The sequence below is a fragment of the Notothenia coriiceps genome, unplaced genomic scaffold, assembly GCF_000735185.1.
Source record: "Notothenia coriiceps isolate Sejong01 unplaced genomic scaffold, NC01 NC01_scaffold00031847, whole genome shotgun sequence".
Classification (NCBI taxonomy): Eukaryota; Metazoa; Chordata; class Actinopteri; order Perciformes; family Nototheniidae; genus Notothenia; species Notothenia coriiceps.
In genome coordinates, this window is record NW_011364548.1 from 389689 (window position 1) to 408768 (window position 19080).

Genomic DNA, 19080 nt, shown 5'->3' on the forward strand with positions numbered 1-19080 from the left:
CGTTGCCGTAATCTCTCAAAAGCATCTAAAACATACAAATGTCTCTATGAAAACATAAACGAAAGACATATATTTTTATCTTTACCATTTACTTTTTTTATAGATTTTTAAATATTTATGATTGCAATCCTCCAGTTTCAGACGCATTGGTATTTTCCAATACATTATAATTGTATTTGTATCGACTAGTTAAAGAATTTAGCACCATACTACAGCAAATCCCACTGTTGTAGTCAACTGCTGAGATGCAGGCTAATAAATTGTATTTAAACAAGTAGTAAAATAAACGCCTGTGTGATCACGCCTCATAGCCTCTCGATTTGGTTCTTTATTGAGCGTCAGCCTTGATTTACTACATTTCCCACACTGCATTGCTGCGCAGCCGCTTCTTGTCACTGTTGTCGCGCTCTGCCCGCGGTGAATTGGTCCAGCATCCCTGCGCAGGCAGTGGGGCAAATGTAGATGTAAAAATATCATTAGAAAATATGTAATCGTGTGGAATAGGTTTTCGGCGTTGGCAGCTTGCGATGAGGGAAGGAAAACAGGGCAGATTGGATTTTGTGTTGCACCTCTGTGGAGCACGGACCGTTATATTGAGAGAAATAATGCGGAATATTTCCCCCAGTAGGTGTTAACGCAGAAAATTCAAGATGAAGAAGCAATTCAATCGGATGCGACAGCTCGCCAACCAAACGGTGGGAAGGTAAGCAAACCCTCTCCGTGCGCTATTCTAGCCGGGCCAAAGGGAAGAGACCCCCTGTTTGGCCCACATAGGATGTGAATCTCATCCATGCAGATATGATTTCTATTACAATTGATTAGGTTGATTATATGGAATAGACAATGGTCAGTACACTCGTTGAAATTCTGAGGAACAATAGAATTCCCCATGTTCATGTTGGTGCGTAATGTCCATTGCAGAGGCTACCGCATAGGCAGCGTGTAGGCGCATTGCCCCAATGCAACCTGCCCACGGAAATACATAAACTAGGCAAAAGACCATCGCATTACCAACATTACGCTGATACAACATCCTCTTTAAGACGAGATTTCACGTTTCAAGTTGGTAAAACATGTAATTGTGAAGTTACGATGTGATTAAATGTACCTCCTGTCACAGAACCTGTCAATAGGTGAGCGTGATGCAGACTGATGCGGTGTGGGCTGCGACGTGAGGGAAACTGGGAAAAGGCGCAATGTTTTCATTACGCAGTAATATCAGCTGTGAGCAGGGAAGCACCTCGCTCTTAGGCGTGGGTTATCCAGTCCGTGCATTCCTGAAGGTCGTATTTCGCATCTGGTACTTATCTAACATACTTTGCTTGAATAATGCGATTATATTAGCACCCTTTAAAAAAAAGGAGGTCTATCATGTCTCTGTAGTTCCCTAAAAAAGATCTATCTGAGGTTAATGTGGGAGGATTTTCCTTTCCTCTCCTCATCTCCTGTACCTGCCCTGGGTGGTCCTGAGTTCCCCTGCCACCTACAGAAATAGATGTGTTGTGACCTTTTACACAGGTCTTATGCGTTTACCACTCTCCCCCCACCCTGTTTGTTCACCTCACAGAGAGGCAGAGCAGCTTGTGAAGCAGCACTGAGCCAGAGGGTGTTCTCTGCTGAGTGTACAGGGGGGGGATTAGGAGCAGGAGGTTTGGGTCATTATTATTACAAGGCTGTGTGACTTGCATGCACTCAGAAGGCTAGGAGGGAGGCGACACACCTTGCAGCCTCTGTTTGTGCTATCATTGTCAGCTGGTTCAGGCTGCTTTATCTAGCTCCAGTCTTTTTTTAAATTAATTTTCTGTGTGACTCATTATTGTGTGTGTGGGTTTGATTCTGGATATGTGTGTGGGAAGACACGGTGTTCATGTTGGCAGAGAAGGCAGTTCTTCCTCACATGTGTTTGTGTATGTATGCACTTATAGCCTTATTTCCATGAACATCCCACATGTACTGAAAGCCATTGCTGTTATGAATATAATATCACTCTCACGCTGTTTTTTTTAAGAGACGCAACAGCGAGCTGCTGAGGGGATCTGCCTGTGAGATAATAATCACCAGCAGCATTATGGAGCCTTAAGTTCATATAAGATTTTAATTTCTAAACCCTAACTTTGGATAACTATCCACAGTGAGGAACAAAGGGGGTGAAACATTGAGTTTTGGATTGTGGCAAGAAGTATCAGATCTGACCCGGTGACCTTGAGCAGTGTCAAACATTGGCGGTGTCACAGGGAAAGATGTATAGAAAGAAAAGCCAAAGCTGTGCCATAGAAACCTCTGTTTTCCGGTTTTCCACAGTTTTCCTGGTATATTTGCCACATAGTATATCGTGGCTGAAACTAACAATTCTGCATCCACATGTGCAAAAATGACACACAATGATGGTATAATAATGTGCTTTTCAAAAACTATCCATTAACACTTTTTTGATTTCTCTAAAAAAATCTGGAGGAGTATGTGCTCCATAAAGGTCAGCATGCTGTGCTTGTTCTTTGTCATTTCATCTTGCATTTATTTGAAGACTATCTTCAAATGTAAAACACGTTCCCCTCTTTCGATAAATCAAAGCAGTTCAAGAGGTGCTTTACGTTTTTTAAAAGGCTGTTTCTTATGTTTTCGCCCGAAACCAAGAAGGGCGATAATATCCCTTGATAGTACCACCCACAAAGGAGATTTATGTGAGTGTGTGTTTGCATATATAATGTAGTGACAGTGTGTTTGGATCCACACACATTCCATGGTGTGTTAGTGCAGGATCAGCAGGCAGGGGTCGGACAAATATGTGTAAGTGCAAATTAATGAGGCATCTTTATGTAAACATTCAGCAAGCATTCCTTTCATGCTACTACTTTCTTTGTTTTTACTTCTTCCAACAACATTTATTTTCCAGGAGGAAGAAAATGCCCTCGTGTTTTTAATCATTACTTAAACCGTCCCATGGAGATTGTGTTTAACTGTGGCGTTGGGTTTAAACTTTAGCTGTATTTGTATCCTCTGGTCCATAACTGTTCATTAATAGTTTCACTTACAATCCATTTGTTCTCACTGAGGCTTCAGATAATGTTTAGATCCTTCTGCTGACTCAGCCTCACACATCTTGGGAGTAGTAACAGGGAGTTACCCTGTTGGTTAGAGCATTTGACCCCCCTGAACCTCAGCAGTCTCAGTGCTCACAGTAATAACGCTGACCAGTCTTCCTCGCCTTTCAAAATAATTCAACAACTCCACAAGACAAAACTGTCCATGTTGGAAATGCTTTGATAAGAAGAATCTGTTTGTATTAGCAGACGTGTGTCTCTGTTATGAGGTAACGAATAGGACCACAGTCTTTTAATCTACTCAGGCATGTATTATCACGTCTTAAATGGTATCCTACCGCATTGACAACATTACCATGAGTCTCTTTTATGTGTGTCTTCTATATGTGATGGAGATTGAAGGTCTTTTCTAGTGGGAGGTTGACAATCAAGTGTGCTGTGTCAGCATCTCTCTGGCTCTCCGGGGCTGATGCTGCTGCCGCTGCTGCTGCTCGCCTGGGTGAGATCCATGTCATGTGACCGCCAGCTTGACCAATCGCCTCTGTGAAGCAAGACTCCATACTGGAGGATGTGCAGCCATGCATACTCTATAGCTAAAAGAAATGTGTTATGGCACAGTAAGAAACAACAGAGTGTAACAGAGAGAGAGGTCTTGGGCTTCTGTTTGTGTGCATTTTGTTAGATCTTTGTGAATTAAAGCTATCAGTGTTGGTCGTTCAGTAATTGGGTTTGTCTTAAATATTCATTGAATTGTTTTTCCAATGCCTTCATACACACCAAACAAGCCAGGAAATGGGTGCGTTGTTCTAGCTAGCTCCCACCCTCCATTTCTCTTGACCTATTTATCTATTCCCGACTCACTGCCCTATCTAGGTCTAGGACAGCCTGATATAAAGATCCCTTTAAGAAGTCAGTTTAAATCATGTGTCAGTGATTTCCACACATGAAAGAAAGGGGAAGAGCACACTTAAAAGGGGAGCCGTTGTCTCTAGCATTTTACCTTCTGACAAATGAACATCCATTCTCCCACTCTGCACACTCACCTGTGTGATTTTCACCAGTACCACTAGTGTATGATAATAGCATTCTTCCTGCTCATACCTTTAGGCTTCAGCTCCTCGTCAACTGTGCATTCATCAGAAAATGGCAGCTATTTGTGGGCTGGCAGATGGGTTAAAAAGGATGTCTCTCTCTCCCGCATTGTCTCACTCTTCCTCCCTTTCCCTTCCATCTGACTATGTGACGCAGTAGGTGAATGTGTTGCCAATAAGCTTGCATGCCAGCCTCTCATAGAATCTAAGTGTCCATACAAAGTAGTTATGTGAGTGGGATGATGGAAAGAGGAAAAGGACACATAGCAAACATGTGTGTGCATGTTTGTGTACACCTAAGTGGGACGTTTGCATGTAAATGTGTATGCACTTAGGTACTTGTAGTACTCCTTCACTCTCATGTTAGCTCAAAGACAGAACATAAAGATTAATCTTCTAATCTTGTCAACATATTTCTGTGTGAACGTCTTTTCTTGTTGTTCCATTGAGCACAGCATTAACATATGCACCTCATGGCAAAAATGTGTGTCACCCTCTAAACGAGCATATGGTAGCTGACAGGTAACATGAGATGTAGGAGGTATCCCTGTTGAATGCCAATGCAGCATCTCATTCTCATCCTCTCCCCTGCCTGTTCCTCCTCCACCTTGTAGCCTTGAATCGCTGGCGTTGCAAATGACGACAACACTGGAGATCTCGGAGCGAGTGGCTGGTGATTCACTGCTTTTCTGGGTTTACTTTAGTATAGTTTCTGGCTGATTATATACTTTAATGGAACACTTTCAGCATGCAGTTGAACAAGACAAAGCCCATCCGGGGCAAGAGTTGTATGTATTTCTGAGGCAGTATTAATCACAAATCAGATATTACTTGTGTCAGTGTATCTTTTATTTTAACCAAGACCATTGCTAAATTGTAGAGTCATTCAGTGATAGTGTCAGAGGTCTTTGTTGATAACTTACCCAAAACCCTGTCAGTGCCTCTCACAGACGGCATACTACAGGATTGAATTAGTGATAAAGAGCCTTTGTCAGGGGGCCATTTTAGCCATCAAAAGAGAGATGATGTAATATCTGTCAGAAGCCCTGTTTCTCCCTTTCTGTCGCTCATTCAATCAAAGGACTAACCTCTTAAAGAGCCCCTGTACTGGTAGTCAACTACAAAATCGACAAAAGTGTATTGTGCATGTTTGTAATTTGATAAACAGCATGGCACACATACAGCTTTGGGGACGGCTGCTTGATGCCAACAGACTCATTTGCACTGATTTTGTTTTTGATATTTGATTTGATTTTGTTGTGTTACAGATGTCGGGGTTGACCTAGTCTGCTGCTCATAATGTCACCTAGAGCCTGACTGAAATGCAGCAATTGAACCAGATGCCATTCAATCTGCAATGCATTCAGGAGCAAGGCAGCATCTAAAGAGTGTATACATTTACATGTATTATTAGTTTTCCTTTTGATAATACACTTGCTGGTGAGGTAGCTTTATATTTTTTCTTCACCAAAAGAAACATTTTATTAGTATAAAAGCAGTGTTATATGGAGCTGTAAGAGTACTCAGAAATAGGTAATAAGTGAGACATCAGAATGTTACTCGCATAGTGTTTTGTGCTCTGCTTTAAGGCTTATTATTTCTGTTCTGTACAACCCAAGGCCTTCATTCGGTAAACTGCTGCATTATTCTGAGTAATACACTGCAGTAAGAGAGTGGCATTGTTGTTAGAAATAACTAAGTTCTCCAAAGGAGATGGGCAACTCCCTATCGAAATGCTCACTTCCTTCCATTCAGGAATGCCAATAGGCAGAAAACAGGAAGCACTATTCCACTAATAAGAGTTTCTTATTGTTAATTTAAAGTCTTGCTCTTTGATAAAAGAAGACAGTACTCCATCTCTCTTTTCTGTGCAGTAAATGTTAAATCTTGTACTTGCCCTTTGGTTGCTTAGATACGCTCATTTGGTATTGGCTGTTTTATCACGTTCGCTCGGCTTTGCCAACCCACATGTTACATTTTCAAAAGGGGAAAAGAATATTTCCTCTTTTTGAGAACTGACAACGACTTATGGCATGGGACAATGTTTCCATCTATGGCTGGGTGATCATGAAGTAAAACATTCATACCAACTTAAATGATGCTCTCTTCTGGAGATCTGACTTGTTGTTCAGGGGCAGCGTGTTTGTGTTGGGGCAGATGCCAGTGCTTCTTGTGGAGATTATTCACCATGAGTAAAGTTATTAGAGATAACTCACTGCTTGTGTTTCAAGTGAAACGTTGCTGAATGCTGCAGGCTCTCTCTCTCTCTCTCTCTCTCTCTCTCTCTCTCTCTCTCTCTCTGGACATGTGTGTGTCTTGCTCGTTTGCATGTGTATGTACACTCCTCTCAGTTATTCTTGCATACTTAACAGATCTGTGACCTAGTTTGCTGGACAACTACAGTAAGTGGGTTTTTCTGTTTTAGTAACCTTGAGTACCATCAGCCCTCCGCCTTGTCATTTGGGAGGAAACCAAGTGGGCCTCTAGACGCGTTTGCACAGCAAAGGTCTGGAGGGAAAAAACAGTAAATGGAGGAACATTTAGAGAGCATATAGCGTGAAAATAGTTTTGTATCAGTGTGTGTGTGTCACTGTGTATATGTGGCTGACTGTGCATCTCATGCCAGTGCTCCAGGCCGTGTGGTGCCCTGCTGAGGCCCAGGGCCACCGTTCTGCTCCACTACCCCCCCTCGCAGCACCGGATCTAGCATCTAGCTCAGCTCTAACCGGGACCAGGAGTTAGCGCTTTTGTTAGCCAGGCTAGCAGTGTGAGCAAACCAGAGCATGACCACTTTCCTATTGTTCTGATGAATCAGGTGGAACTGTGAACGGAAGGTGTTACAGCAAACAGTTGGCTAGCTGCCATGGCGAAATGTTCAAGACTAGGGATGTTATTTAATTCACAGTTTGATTATGTCAACATGGATTATTCATGCTTTCATTAACCATGCACAGTGCTGGGGGGACTGAGCACAAGGGGTTCCAACATTAACATATTACTATACTTGTTTATTAAATAAGAAATATTTGTAATAATATGTGCAGCTGATCTATAAATGATCAATAGAATATTTGGTATTCACATTTCACTTCCAACAATTACTTAGAATGTATTAGGTTCCCCGGGAAATATGCACACAGTATTTTCAGTTTCTTTAGCCAGCTGTAAACACAAAAGCCCAGATGTTGTCAAGATACCTTTCTTCTTCTTATCATATCAGCATTTTGTGAATTTCACCAGAGGAGGAGAGGGATTTTATCAAAGTCTGGCCGTACATCTTTATTTGTGAATATTTTCTGTACAAATTCATGTTAATCCAGTTGTCTGCGTTGGTTCGATTTTTTTCCACTGATGTTTCAAAGAAAGCAAGTTTTTGTCTATTTTAATTTGATTATACATTTCAGTTTTTTGACCTGATATAACTAATCTGTATTATAGGAGTTTTGTGTGTGTGTGTATATTTGTATTGAGTCATCAGCAGCTCCAGGTAAACGAATGCCTGCAAAGTGGCAGATGGTTGGCATAACACTGGCAAAGTCTTCCTCTCTCTCCATGTGCACACCGCCCACATGGCTGCCAACTCTCCCACGTGTTTACTTTCCCCGCAGGACTCATTGTGCACACTATTTGAGGAGGAATTTCACTCCTCACCTCCAAAATATCCTGCGGCTTAGCTTTACATCAGAGTGTATAGAAGCTCCATCACCCCCTGTACTCAATCCAGCCTATGCAATTGCATTTTGTCTCTGTGCCTTCACAGGCTGGTGATGTGGGGTAGTGCTTTCCTAAGAGGAAATACCACTGTCTGAAAACAAACAAGCTCAAAGAACAAGACGGCCTCCTGTCTTTGAAGATCAAATCTGTTTGAAGTCTTCTGGGTCATAATGGCCACATCAGTTGTGGTTAGCCAGAACACCAGATGCCTGCATTTAACTTTGAATCTAGTGATGTAAACCAAGACAAGCTGAGAAAAACTGCAACACTTTAAGCACATTTAAAACCAAAGAGGTTGATTAACTTTATAAATTAGCCTCCTATTGACTGAACTAAATGAATAGGAACAACCTCCACATTGCTGACAAGTTGAATGACAATCTCCGGTGTATTAGCAGTCATTTTGAGATTCTGCATCCTAACGTAATGAGAGCAGTGCAGAGAACAGTTTGTGTCACAATCTATATTTCATAACTGTAACGCATCAATTACAATCTCTTATTCTTAACAAAGAATAATAAATAATGTAACATGCAATCAAATAATTGTATGTTTTACCCACCCTTTAGACATGTACTTTACATGAGTTCAGCGTGGATTCAAACCTTCAAGGAAACATTCCCACACTTTCCCTGGAGATGGCAGGACGGCCCCCACTATTAAAACTTCTAGCACATTGTTCACTTCTCCACGTCCCTGTCACTGTCTCCTGTCCCATCTGTGCTGTTGGGTTCCTATTAGAGCTCCTCTGCTGCCAGAGTCTCCTATGGGACATCTTTGCCAGTCAATGTAAGGACATTTCAGTGACGAGCTCACAGCTGCATTGCAGACCTGCAGGCTCCACACTCAGCATGGTATACATTTGACAGTCCTGCCTACAAGGTATTTCATGGAACATTGCGTTTTACAGATTTCTAGCGGCTGTTGGAGTGTCGCAGCAAAACTGAGCCAAACTTTAGTGCTTGGGTTATTTGTATCCCTCGCATGTAATCAGCAATCTGCGATCACACTTATCCTTACAAATCATGCCAGACTCCTTGCTCTACCATCATGCTCTCTTTCCCTCTTTAACTTGCACGAATTTCCTGTATTCTTTCCTCCTCCCTTAGTGAGCAGAGCAGTTTTCCAGCAGGCGGACTGTGATTAGATCCATTGGTACATGGTTTGACCCAGTTCCCCTGGCACCACACTCACATCTTGGCACTGAGAGCAGCTAATAACGGACTTCTTTACTGGAAAGCAGCGTTGTATTGTAGGCCATATCATATGGAATATGTAAATACACAACATCATGTCAATATTAAACAGAGACAAACGGTGGTCCATTTATTTTCTGCCATTCTCAAACTGTCATTTCTTGTAAAAAATGTTCCATCAACACTATGCAGGGGGCAACACAGAGCTGCTATGCGATGTGTTGGATTGACTTGGTGACGAGGCATCATACATGAAAAGAGCATTTCAGTATTGTGTTGCTGATGTGTTTTGGTCTGGCTGATGAATAATAGAGCACAAAACAAAGTCTGTTCCATTCTCTTGGGCAGCAGAGAGATGAATTCAGATTTATTTTTAAAAATAAATGATTAAAAAAACTACTATTCACAACTGGCATTGGCATGGTTGGGGCACAATAGCAGGAAGAGGTTGTACAGACGGGAAGGGAAAGCGTAGAGAGAGAAATGCGCCCCACTGGGTGGTTGCTTGGGGTCTACAGGACCCTACTGGACCTGACCTTTTGAGCAGGAAGTAAATGTTTTCCTCCTTTTTGATAAGGCGGTCCTGATAAGTCTTGGATTGTTGCTTTAGATGTGTTCATTGTTGTGTGTTGTGGAAGTCAAAATGTTTAATGGAATTCCAAAAAACAACCCAAAATGATGTAATTAGTGCTGCTTTAAGACAATTTGTCATTACATTGACATTAATCTCTGTTGGAAAACCTGCCTCAGGAAAAGGACTAAAGTCTTAAAATATAAGCTGTTTAACTGACTGGACACTTTATATTTATGATATCCAGTGGTTTGCTCTTTTCTAAGCTTATGGCTCATTCAATACTCCGGATGAGTAGTTTGATCTGCTTTAGCAGCAGTACCTCTCTGCCCTTTCCTTCAGTCTTTGGCTAAGTCCCCAGTCTGCTGGATTCGCAGTGGGATGTGATGCTCCTCAGTGGGAACGGCATATTTGTATCAGCGGCCTTTGCTCGCTGCGGTCCTGCTTGTTTTGTATACGCTTAGAAAACTCCAGCGAGTTTACAACATGAATAGTTCGCCTGATAACTAATGTGTTCCCTTTATGGATCATCTTAAATCATGACTGAGAGAGACAGTCAAACCCATACACTCACATTCGCTAAAGGGACAAGTGCATGGATGCAGCCCACCAACTTTGGAGCACTGCCACATTGATGATGTGCAACGAAACTCAGGGAATGAGTCAACATCCAGTGCAATACAGCTGGGACTTTATTTCACAAATTGTGAATATCTTTGGAAAAGACACGCCACTGCTTGTGCCTTATTGCAAAAGTTTTGTTATTTAATATCATATCTTCATGTTCTCTAGTTGAGAATTTAAGTTTTCCCTTGTGGCAAAACAAGTTGTATGATGATGATAATAGGAAATGGATATTTCAGTCTCCTGATTTTCAATGTTTATAGAGAGAATGTTTTAAAATACCAGCACCAAATAATGCTAATAATGTCTCCCCTAGATAAATACCCTTACTGTTTTACATTTTCATCTTTACAGGGCCGAGAAAACAGAGGTGTTAAGCGAGGACCTTCTACAGGTGAGTGAGTGTGTGTGTGTGTGTGTGTGTGTGTGTGTGTGTGTGTGTGTGTGTGTGTGTGTGTGTGTGCGTGCGTGCGTGCGTGCGTGCGTGCGTGCGTGCGTAAACAGGTGTAAATAATGTGATTATGATGGAGATTGTTTTGTCTTTGGGCCCCTTCAAAGGGAAGCAAGGTTTTGTCACAGGGTACATACCTTTGTGTTTTGGTTAATTAAAGATTGATTCTCTGGTTGTTTGATTTAAAACGTTTTAAAGGAAGACAGTGCTACTATACAGTATTTCATAAAACTGTACAAGAAAGTATAATTAGTTTTTTTGGCAGAAAAGCTTTTTTCTTTTCACCTTTTCTTTGATTATTTACAACCTTCAAATGGGCTCAGTCTGGATCTTCCACTCAATCATCCAATATGTGATGATTATTTTTAATTAATCAAATGTTATGAATGAAAAATGAAAAAGGCCCATCACAACATCCAGTTATCCTCATTTCAATTGAATATAAATCATTGCAGTTTGTGAATATCCATAACCTTTTCATTGATAAACTTTACCATGTATATAATAGCAGGTGCAGATGTCTGACGCTGCAGAACAAATGTCAGATGTGTTGGGTGTGTGTTGTGACAGCAAGACGTTTCTGATGTGTGTGTGTTCTTCCAGGTGGAGAAGCGTCTGGATCTGGTCAAGCAGGTGACACACAGCACTCACAAGAAGCTGACGGCCTGCCTGCAGGGTCAGCAGGGGGCCGATGTCGAGAAGAGATCTGTCAAGTCTCCTTCCGTGAGTAACTGCAGCCATCATCCTCTGAGACACTGAATACTGATGCAAACTGATGTGAACATACGTGCGATGATGCAGCTAAAAAGTATTCATAACCGTCTATCATTCTCACCAAAGCTTTTGTATTATTATCTTTTTTTATTAGAAGAAACTACCGCTCACCATCCTTGCACAATGTATGGTAGAAGGAGCTGCTGTGTTGGGGGATGACTCTCTCCTGGGGTAAGTCCCTGTATTTAACAGGACTTAGCTCACACACTTTCCATTGACACCCACACACATGGAGTCATCTTTAATTATTGATTCGACTATTGATTTCTTCTCTGTCCTCATTACCCTTGTCTGCATTTTAATTGTGTTTGATGCCTTTGACTTTGTGTTTGGCTGTCATCAAACAGGAAGATGCTGATGATGTGTGGGGAGACGGAGGAGAAGTTGGCCCAGGAGCTCATCCTGTTTGAGTTTCAGATAGAAAGAGATGTGGTGGAGCCTATGTATGTGCTCGCTGAGGTGAGCTTCAATTAAGACATATCAACCTAATAATATTTCTATAAGCTATTTCACTTTTTTCCAAAAATGACAAGCAGCACATGGTCCTCATTTAGTGCTACACTTATATTACATTTACTGACTTTAGTCAAGCACTTCTTTTCTTTTAAAGGTGGACATTCCAAACATCCAGAAACAGAGGAAGCACTTAGCCAAACTTGTTTTGGACATGGACTCAGCTAGAACAAGGTATATGACGTCCTATTTAAGAGCCTCTTGTTTAATTTATTTGAAAAAGAAATGATCAGGAAGCTATTATATCCAGTGCATTGGTCATTGTTTTGTACTCTATTCTATAGATTTCATCAATCGTCCAAGTCATCTAGTCACCCAAGCACACTGCAGCCCGGCGCCAAGGCAGAGTCTCTCCGAGAGGAGATGGAGGAGGCAGCCAATCGGATGGAGATATGTAGGGTAAGTCTCCAATCAGAGCAATTCTAATATACAGTATATCCCTCCTCCAGCTCTTCCATTTGATTTATAGCCATTCTGAATGTATCAGACACAAATGGACCACTATATCAGGATGATATTACAGTTGCATTTACCATATATTAGATTATTTATTACTGTATGAGATGGTTGCTCTCTATTTTCTGTTTCAGGATCAGTTGTCAGCAGATATGTACAATTTTGTGGCCAAAGAAATAGACTATGCAAATTACTTCCAGACAGTAAGTATATATTATCCTTACTTTTTACAAATAAAATATTTGATCCCATGCTAGCACAGGTTACAATTAACATTGTACATTATACACAATTCATTCATTCATCATGTTGTGTTTGTTATAATCTCTTCTCCTTCCACAGCTAATAGAAACGCAGGCAGAGTATCACAGGAAGTCATTAGAGATTCTTCAGAGTATCCTGCCCCAGATAAAAGCTCACCAAGGTAAGTCTACCGTGTCAAGCTCTCCTTTGTGTGTGTCCAGTTTACTTCTCCTGTGTGTGTGTGTGTGTGTGTGTGTGTGTGTGTGTGTGTGTGTGTGTGTGTGTGTGTGTGTGTGTGTGTGTGTGTGTGTGTGTGTGTGTGTGTGTGTGTGTGTGTGTGTGTGTGTGTGTGTGTGTGTGTGTGTGTGTGTGTGTGTGTGTGTGTGTGTGTGTGTGAGTATGAGTGCATGCATATGCGTGTGTGTTTGCCCATGCGTGTGTCTGAAGAAATATGCTCCAAATGTGCACTGAAGTAATAACAGCCTTGAAATGTCATATAACAATCGTATTAAGCTATACCTTCACCTCCCTACTTATGCTAACTGTGCTAAATAACAAGAAACATATATGTAATTGCTGTTGTGTCTATGTGCAATTCAAGCGACTGTTTTGTGTTGCAGAAGCGTGGGTGGAGAAGCCGTCGTATGGCAAGTCTCTGGAGGATCACCTGAATATTAGTGGGAGAGAGATTGCCTTCCCCATTGAAGCTTGTGTCACAATGCTGTTAGAGTGTGGCATGCAAGAGGAGGTAGAGGACATACAAACACACACATATACACATACAAATTGACAGACACATCGCTTAGGTATTTTTGGTGTAAGTTAATATGCATTTGTCCTCTTGTGTATGTGTCATTTGGTGCTTAAACTTATCAATCTTTCTATTACAAATATGCTGTACTGTATGGGATTTAATATACATTTTAAAAATACCTTTAAAAGTTGATTGTGTTTATATTATTTAGTTTAGACTATCTCAGCACACAGAGATGTACTTCCACTATTCAGTCCATAGTTTAAACCTGACGTTGTCTGCCTGGAATGACTCATTTTTAAGAGTTGTAATTGGCTCTGATCTTCTTGACCTTTTAATTCAAATTATTGAATTGTGAAGTTTAGAATCCGAGTAGTAACATCTTTGCAACAGGAAACATGTGTTGGAGACTGAGCTCACTAATCATCTTTACGATTTTAATATGTTTGTGCTAACCAATTAAAATCTGACAGCAAGCTATAAAGATGGTTTACATTAAAATATTAATGGACAAAAGTATGTAAAGCCAGCAGTTTGTTTCTGTGTTATTTATCATCAGCCAATGTCAAGTGTTCAACGATAATGGCTATGAATTTTGCACAGCATTTATGCACAGGTCATGTTAGATGTGATAATTACACATGATTATGTGTTTCCTGCGTGTGGGTTGCAGGGCCTCTTCAGAATCGCTCCATCAGCTTCCAAGCTGAAGAAGCTGAAAGCCTCCCTGGACTGTGGAGTTCTGGATGTGCAGGAGTACTCCTCTGACCCACACGCCATCGCAGGTGAACAACACTCCCACACGAATGCCTTGTTTAAAGCCCATTTCCATAACAACAACCCCTACACACTTTCTTTATCCTTCTATGTTAAAGGCAATGATTGTTACTTGTATCTGCCAGTTGTTTTATGATGTGGAATCTGCAATTTTGTTAAAGGTCATATCAAAAGTTTTGATTGGTTTTGGACGTAGTTGCCAGAAAATACTGTTATTTGTCTACAAGCGTTGTTCAAACTTCATCAGCTCTAACCCTAGTGCTATGTTCCTGAAGCCTTTCTGTTCTGATATTGCTGTGCATTTCACACTTTAGCATGAAATCTGTTGAGCTATCTGAATTTGGCAGTTACACTTGCTGCAAGGGCCTGCTGGAGGGTAGTGGAGATATGGGGCATCGCCTCACCAGTGCTCTGAAGAGGGAACAACACCCTCCCTTCCTCTAAAAGAGCAAACTGGTCTTCACTTTCTCCCTGTTTTTCTTACCAAAGGGGCTTTGAAATCATACCTCCGTGAGCTCCCTGAGCCACTGATGACCACTGAACTTTATGATGAATGGATTCAGGCCTCCAAGTGAGTTGCTGTTCTCTTTTTTTAAATTGCCTTTTCTTCAATTATGTCATTGGCCTAGATAAAAGACAGAATAGTCCATTATAAAGGGAGTCTCTACTGCCAAAATGGTGACATTTATTTAGTAATAGAGCAACAGTGTAACCATCATGATTTATGATTTGTATTTCTCCAGCATCCCAGATTTGGAGAAGAGGCTTCAAGCATTAATGGCAGTGTGTGAAAAACTCCCGACAGACAACTTGAACAATTTCAGGTCAGTCACTTTCCCTTATTTTCTGTCCTATAATAATGTTCCCATGTGGCTTTTACACTTTTAAAAAATGCAGTATAGTTTCATTTTATTATTTTGCTTTTATTCGAATCCCACAGATATCTAATCAAATTCTTAGCCAAGCTAACCGACTTCCAAGACGACAATAAGATGACTCCCGGTAACCAGGCCATTGTTCTTGGTCCTAACTTGCTCTGGACACACACTGAATCGTATGTATTTCTTGTTGTAACACATCTACCTTACCTTCACTTATCGCATAAGATTTTACTGCGGTTTAATTATCTCTTTTCTTTCCAGGAACATGACGGAGATGATGACCACCCTGTCCCTACAGATTGTTAGCATCGTTGAGCCCATTATTCAGCATGCTGACTGGTTCTTCCCTGGAGGTGGGGATCTCATACTATGTATGTCAAATTGTAGTAAGGCTGGGTGCCATATATATCTATTGATCTTCAATCATTCCAATGGTATAATGGCTTTTAAAATTCAATTAAATTGTATATATTTTAGGGTATGACCTGCAATTTTTACAACCCAGTTCGACCTAATTAATATTACAAGCAATGGTAAAAATAGACTTTTTCTGAAAAATGCGTGAAAAACGTATTAACTGTACTAGTATGAACTACTTAATAGAATATTAATATATTGTCACTTCCTTTGACTCAGACCTATATGAATAAGATGTTTCTCCTTCATGTGTGTCAGTTCACAAATAAAAGCACCACATCAAACAACATATACCCAAATGTCACAACAAAAACATACATGAAGCTAAAACTGATCTGATGTCTTTAATAAAGCTTCAGCATCATCAACCCCTGCATTCAGGCAGTAGACCATGCAGTCACTTCCTGTTTGCACAAGTCTGATAAACTGTAAAAACACCAGCAATTATTCTCCATATATTTTTGTGTTACTCTTTTGATTAAAACCATGCAATAATGTTACTCTCTGAAATAATCAAAACATTAACGATCATTATAATACTGTATTTGAAAAATACATTTTATTTTAAGTAGATTAAAACAAAAAAAAGTATAACTTTTTTAAGTTTTTAAGTGGATTTAAGTAGAGATTGACTAGACTAGTAGTAGTAACTCCCACATAAAAGTGATAGACTCCACAATGACCAACACATTCACACACCAACACCACAATGTCCATAACAGTTATGAATGCTGATGGTGTGTCTGCTCCTTCTTCAGAGATTGAATTCAACTTGACAGGGTGCTACGGCAGTCCAATCCACAGCAACCACAACTCCAACTACAGCTCCATGCCCTCACCAGACCTGGACCAATCGGAGCGCAAGCAGCAGCACGACCAGACCCGACGGCCACTGAGTGTTGCCACGGACAACATGATGCTGGAGTTTTACAAGAAGGATGGGTATGATGCCAAGTGCATCCTTCTGCTGCCCACATCTCACTCTCACTCTGTTTTCTCTCTTTCCACCCACACCTCTTCACAGGCATCTAATTAATTTTTTTGTTATATTTGAGGCAGCCATTATAAAGCCATTAACAACTTTAACCTATATCTTAATCCCTGGACCCTCCAAAAGCCATGCAGAGGTGTGGATTAGGCCGCATATCTCACTAATTCTGGCACATACAACCCATACTATTAGGAGCACAGAAGCCTGAGTCTCATTTGAATACATGGCGCTGCATCAAATTGAGTGGCATTGTCTCTATGGCAACGAGTCTCTGATGAAGGGCTGCTGGTTACCTCTTTTTTTTTCTCAGGAAATATTTCTTACCATCCTCCCACACCCAGCTCCTCCTTCACAGTCTGGCTAGCACGTCACCTGGCCTGAGTCATTCATCCAGCTGGTGGAAAATCACTGGTAGAATTGGAGCACTTTGCATCCCAAAATCAAAAGACTATATCCATATTGCTAGATAGAAAATAAAATGACAAAACCTATATACAAATAAAGTGTGTGTGTACTATTTGGAGCAAAGAGCAGCTTGGGATAAACAGTGTTCCTTGTCTATGTTTTAAGGTGTTTATTAGACCAGCATTAGCCAAAAACACGCCTTTAATTTGGGTTCAGTATAAGTGCAGACCGGTTCATTATAAGTGCAGGCAGGTTATGTGGGCTGACATATTCTCACCTCTGGAACATCCCTTCTACTCCTCCCTGCCATTGGTGCTCTCATCTCCCCATCATAAAGTGTACTGAGTGTTTGTGAACCCTGTTGTGAACCCTGTCTGCATCACTGACCTCATATTCCTTTTGCCTCTCTTCCCCCTACTAACGCAGCATTAGGAAGATACAAAGGTACCGTATCATGCCCTGTTTCCCCACTTCTTTCCTTACCTTTCCCCAACTCAGCCCTTTCTTCGTCATTATATATGACCCTTGATGTGTTTGTCTCTAGTATGGGCGTGCGGGTTATGGATACTTCCTGGGTGTCTCGTAAGGGTTCGGCCACTCTGACGCGAAAGACCTCCTCCACCCCTCCAGGCCTGCAGGGCTCCGTGGACACGCTCATACCCGAGCAGCCCGGAGAGCTCGCCTGCTCCCCGTCTGCAACCCCCCCACTGGGAGAAAGGATTTGGTAAGTCACAGTGGAGACCTTGTCCCCCTCTTCCTCACACATCCACTCCTGTTTATTTAATTGTCATCCCCATTATCGTCACCATCATCAACTTTCTCAACAAGATCCTTGGCTGTTTTAATCATATTTCCATTAAAGTGGCAATGGAACCATGTTCAACTTTCCATCCATACTGCTGCTCGCCGTTTTCCTCAGAGCCTACTAGAAACATTTATATGGCCTTATTCAGATCATTATAGATAAAACAAGAAATGCATTGCAAATTGTACCCGGTGGTAGGTACAGAATTAGCACATGCTTATATGGAAGCAATCTAAATGCTCATGTTGTAATATATAGCCATTACATTGTGAGGTTAAGATGTATTAATAATATTTCAAATGAAATACGTGCCTATTGCCACTTTAATTTGTATTTTTTGTTTGTGCATCGTGTCAACACCTTAAGGTCTCATTCTGTTATTATAATTTCTCACTCTCTACATCTCTTATATTCACCCTGTGGTTTGTCAGGTTTATGTCCTTGTGGGTTAACCTTTCAAAAGGAAAATGACACTTTTGACTAACTCTAAAGGGTTTTAGTCCAACTACTGTTTGGAAGTTTTGATTCTGTACCTGGCACTAAGCTTCAATCTGCAAGTCCTTTGCGAGCATGCTAATATTTCCAATATCCCATTGTTGTGGCTTGGCTTTCTCGGCTTTGGTTGTGAATTATTTCCTTTTCTGTTGACACTGATTTCACCATTTTCTGGTATGATTATCATAGTTAAAAACGTGAATAATCACCTCATGGTCGCTGGCTCTGCCTGTGTGGCAGATGAGATAATATGGCTTCTGGCTTGGCTGGCTTTTCCCTCCTATCCTGTGGCTCTTTCAGCCGATGAAAGGGTTTTGTGTCTGTTTCACACTGCCCTGGGCTGACTGCAGGACCTGCCATGCAAACAAGACTTATACTGTCAGATAAGGGCAGATAGGGTTTCCATATGCTGCAGAGAGATATTTAGTCATCAGCTCAGCTGGATAATATTGTAAGCTGCAGACCAGCACTTTGGCTTTAGAGACAGATCCTCACAGCTCCATGCAGTGTTGCAGACACAAGGTGAACACAGAGGGAGTCCTATACACGTTATTATTTTCCTTCGGCAATAAAACGTTCTTTTCCTTTGCTGTTTCTTTGTGCTTGTGGTTGTGTTTGCACTAAGCTGACTGTGTGCTAAGCTTGGTGCCCACCGCCCACCCTAAAATGCAGTTTATGTATTTTTTTATTTTGGCTACGGACACACTAACACACTAACCATCAAAACAGCTTCTGGTATCTCGCTCCAATGCGTCTCCCTGTTCAATCACTAGAGCTGTTTCTTTTGTGCTGTCTATTCTCTTAATATCTGCAGCTCAGACAACGTGTCGCCAAATCGGCCGGACACCTCTCATGCCCACCCACCCCCAGGGGAGGACCGC

The 19080-nt window shown here is 41.3% G+C and overlaps 1 protein-coding gene across 1 annotated transcript in view; it reads left to right on the forward strand.

Moving 5' to 3' along the window:
- The first annotated feature begins 412 nt into the window (after positions 1–412).
- Positions 413–19080, forward strand: part of LOC104960344 (rho GTPase-activating protein 44-like) — a 21671-nt gene continuing 3003 nt past the window's right edge. The window contains exons 1-19 of the mRNA XM_010788345.1: positions 413–703; positions 10592–10631; positions 11292–11411; positions 11557–11633; positions 11810–11921; positions 12073–12149; positions 12260–12374; positions 12566–12634; positions 12774–12855; positions 13295–13422; positions 14102–14213; positions 14695–14776; positions 14949–15029; positions 15146–15259; positions 15348–15439; positions 16262–16445; positions 17326–17343; positions 17444–17623; positions 19014–19078. Of these exons, the coding sequence (XP_010786647.1) occupies positions 651–703; positions 10592–10631; positions 11292–11411; positions 11557–11633; positions 11810–11921; positions 12073–12149; positions 12260–12374; positions 12566–12634; positions 12774–12855; positions 13295–13422; positions 14102–14213; positions 14695–14776; positions 14949–15029; positions 15146–15259; positions 15348–15439; positions 16262–16445; positions 17326–17343; positions 17444–17623; positions 19014–19078 (1801 nt within the window). The 5' untranslated portion in view covers positions 413–650. The remainder of the gene's footprint in view (positions 704–10591; positions 10632–11291; positions 11412–11556; positions 11634–11809; positions 11922–12072; positions 12150–12259; positions 12375–12565; positions 12635–12773; positions 12856–13294; positions 13423–14101; positions 14214–14694; positions 14777–14948; positions 15030–15145; positions 15260–15347; positions 15440–16261; positions 16446–17325; positions 17344–17443; positions 17624–19013; positions 19079–19080) is intronic.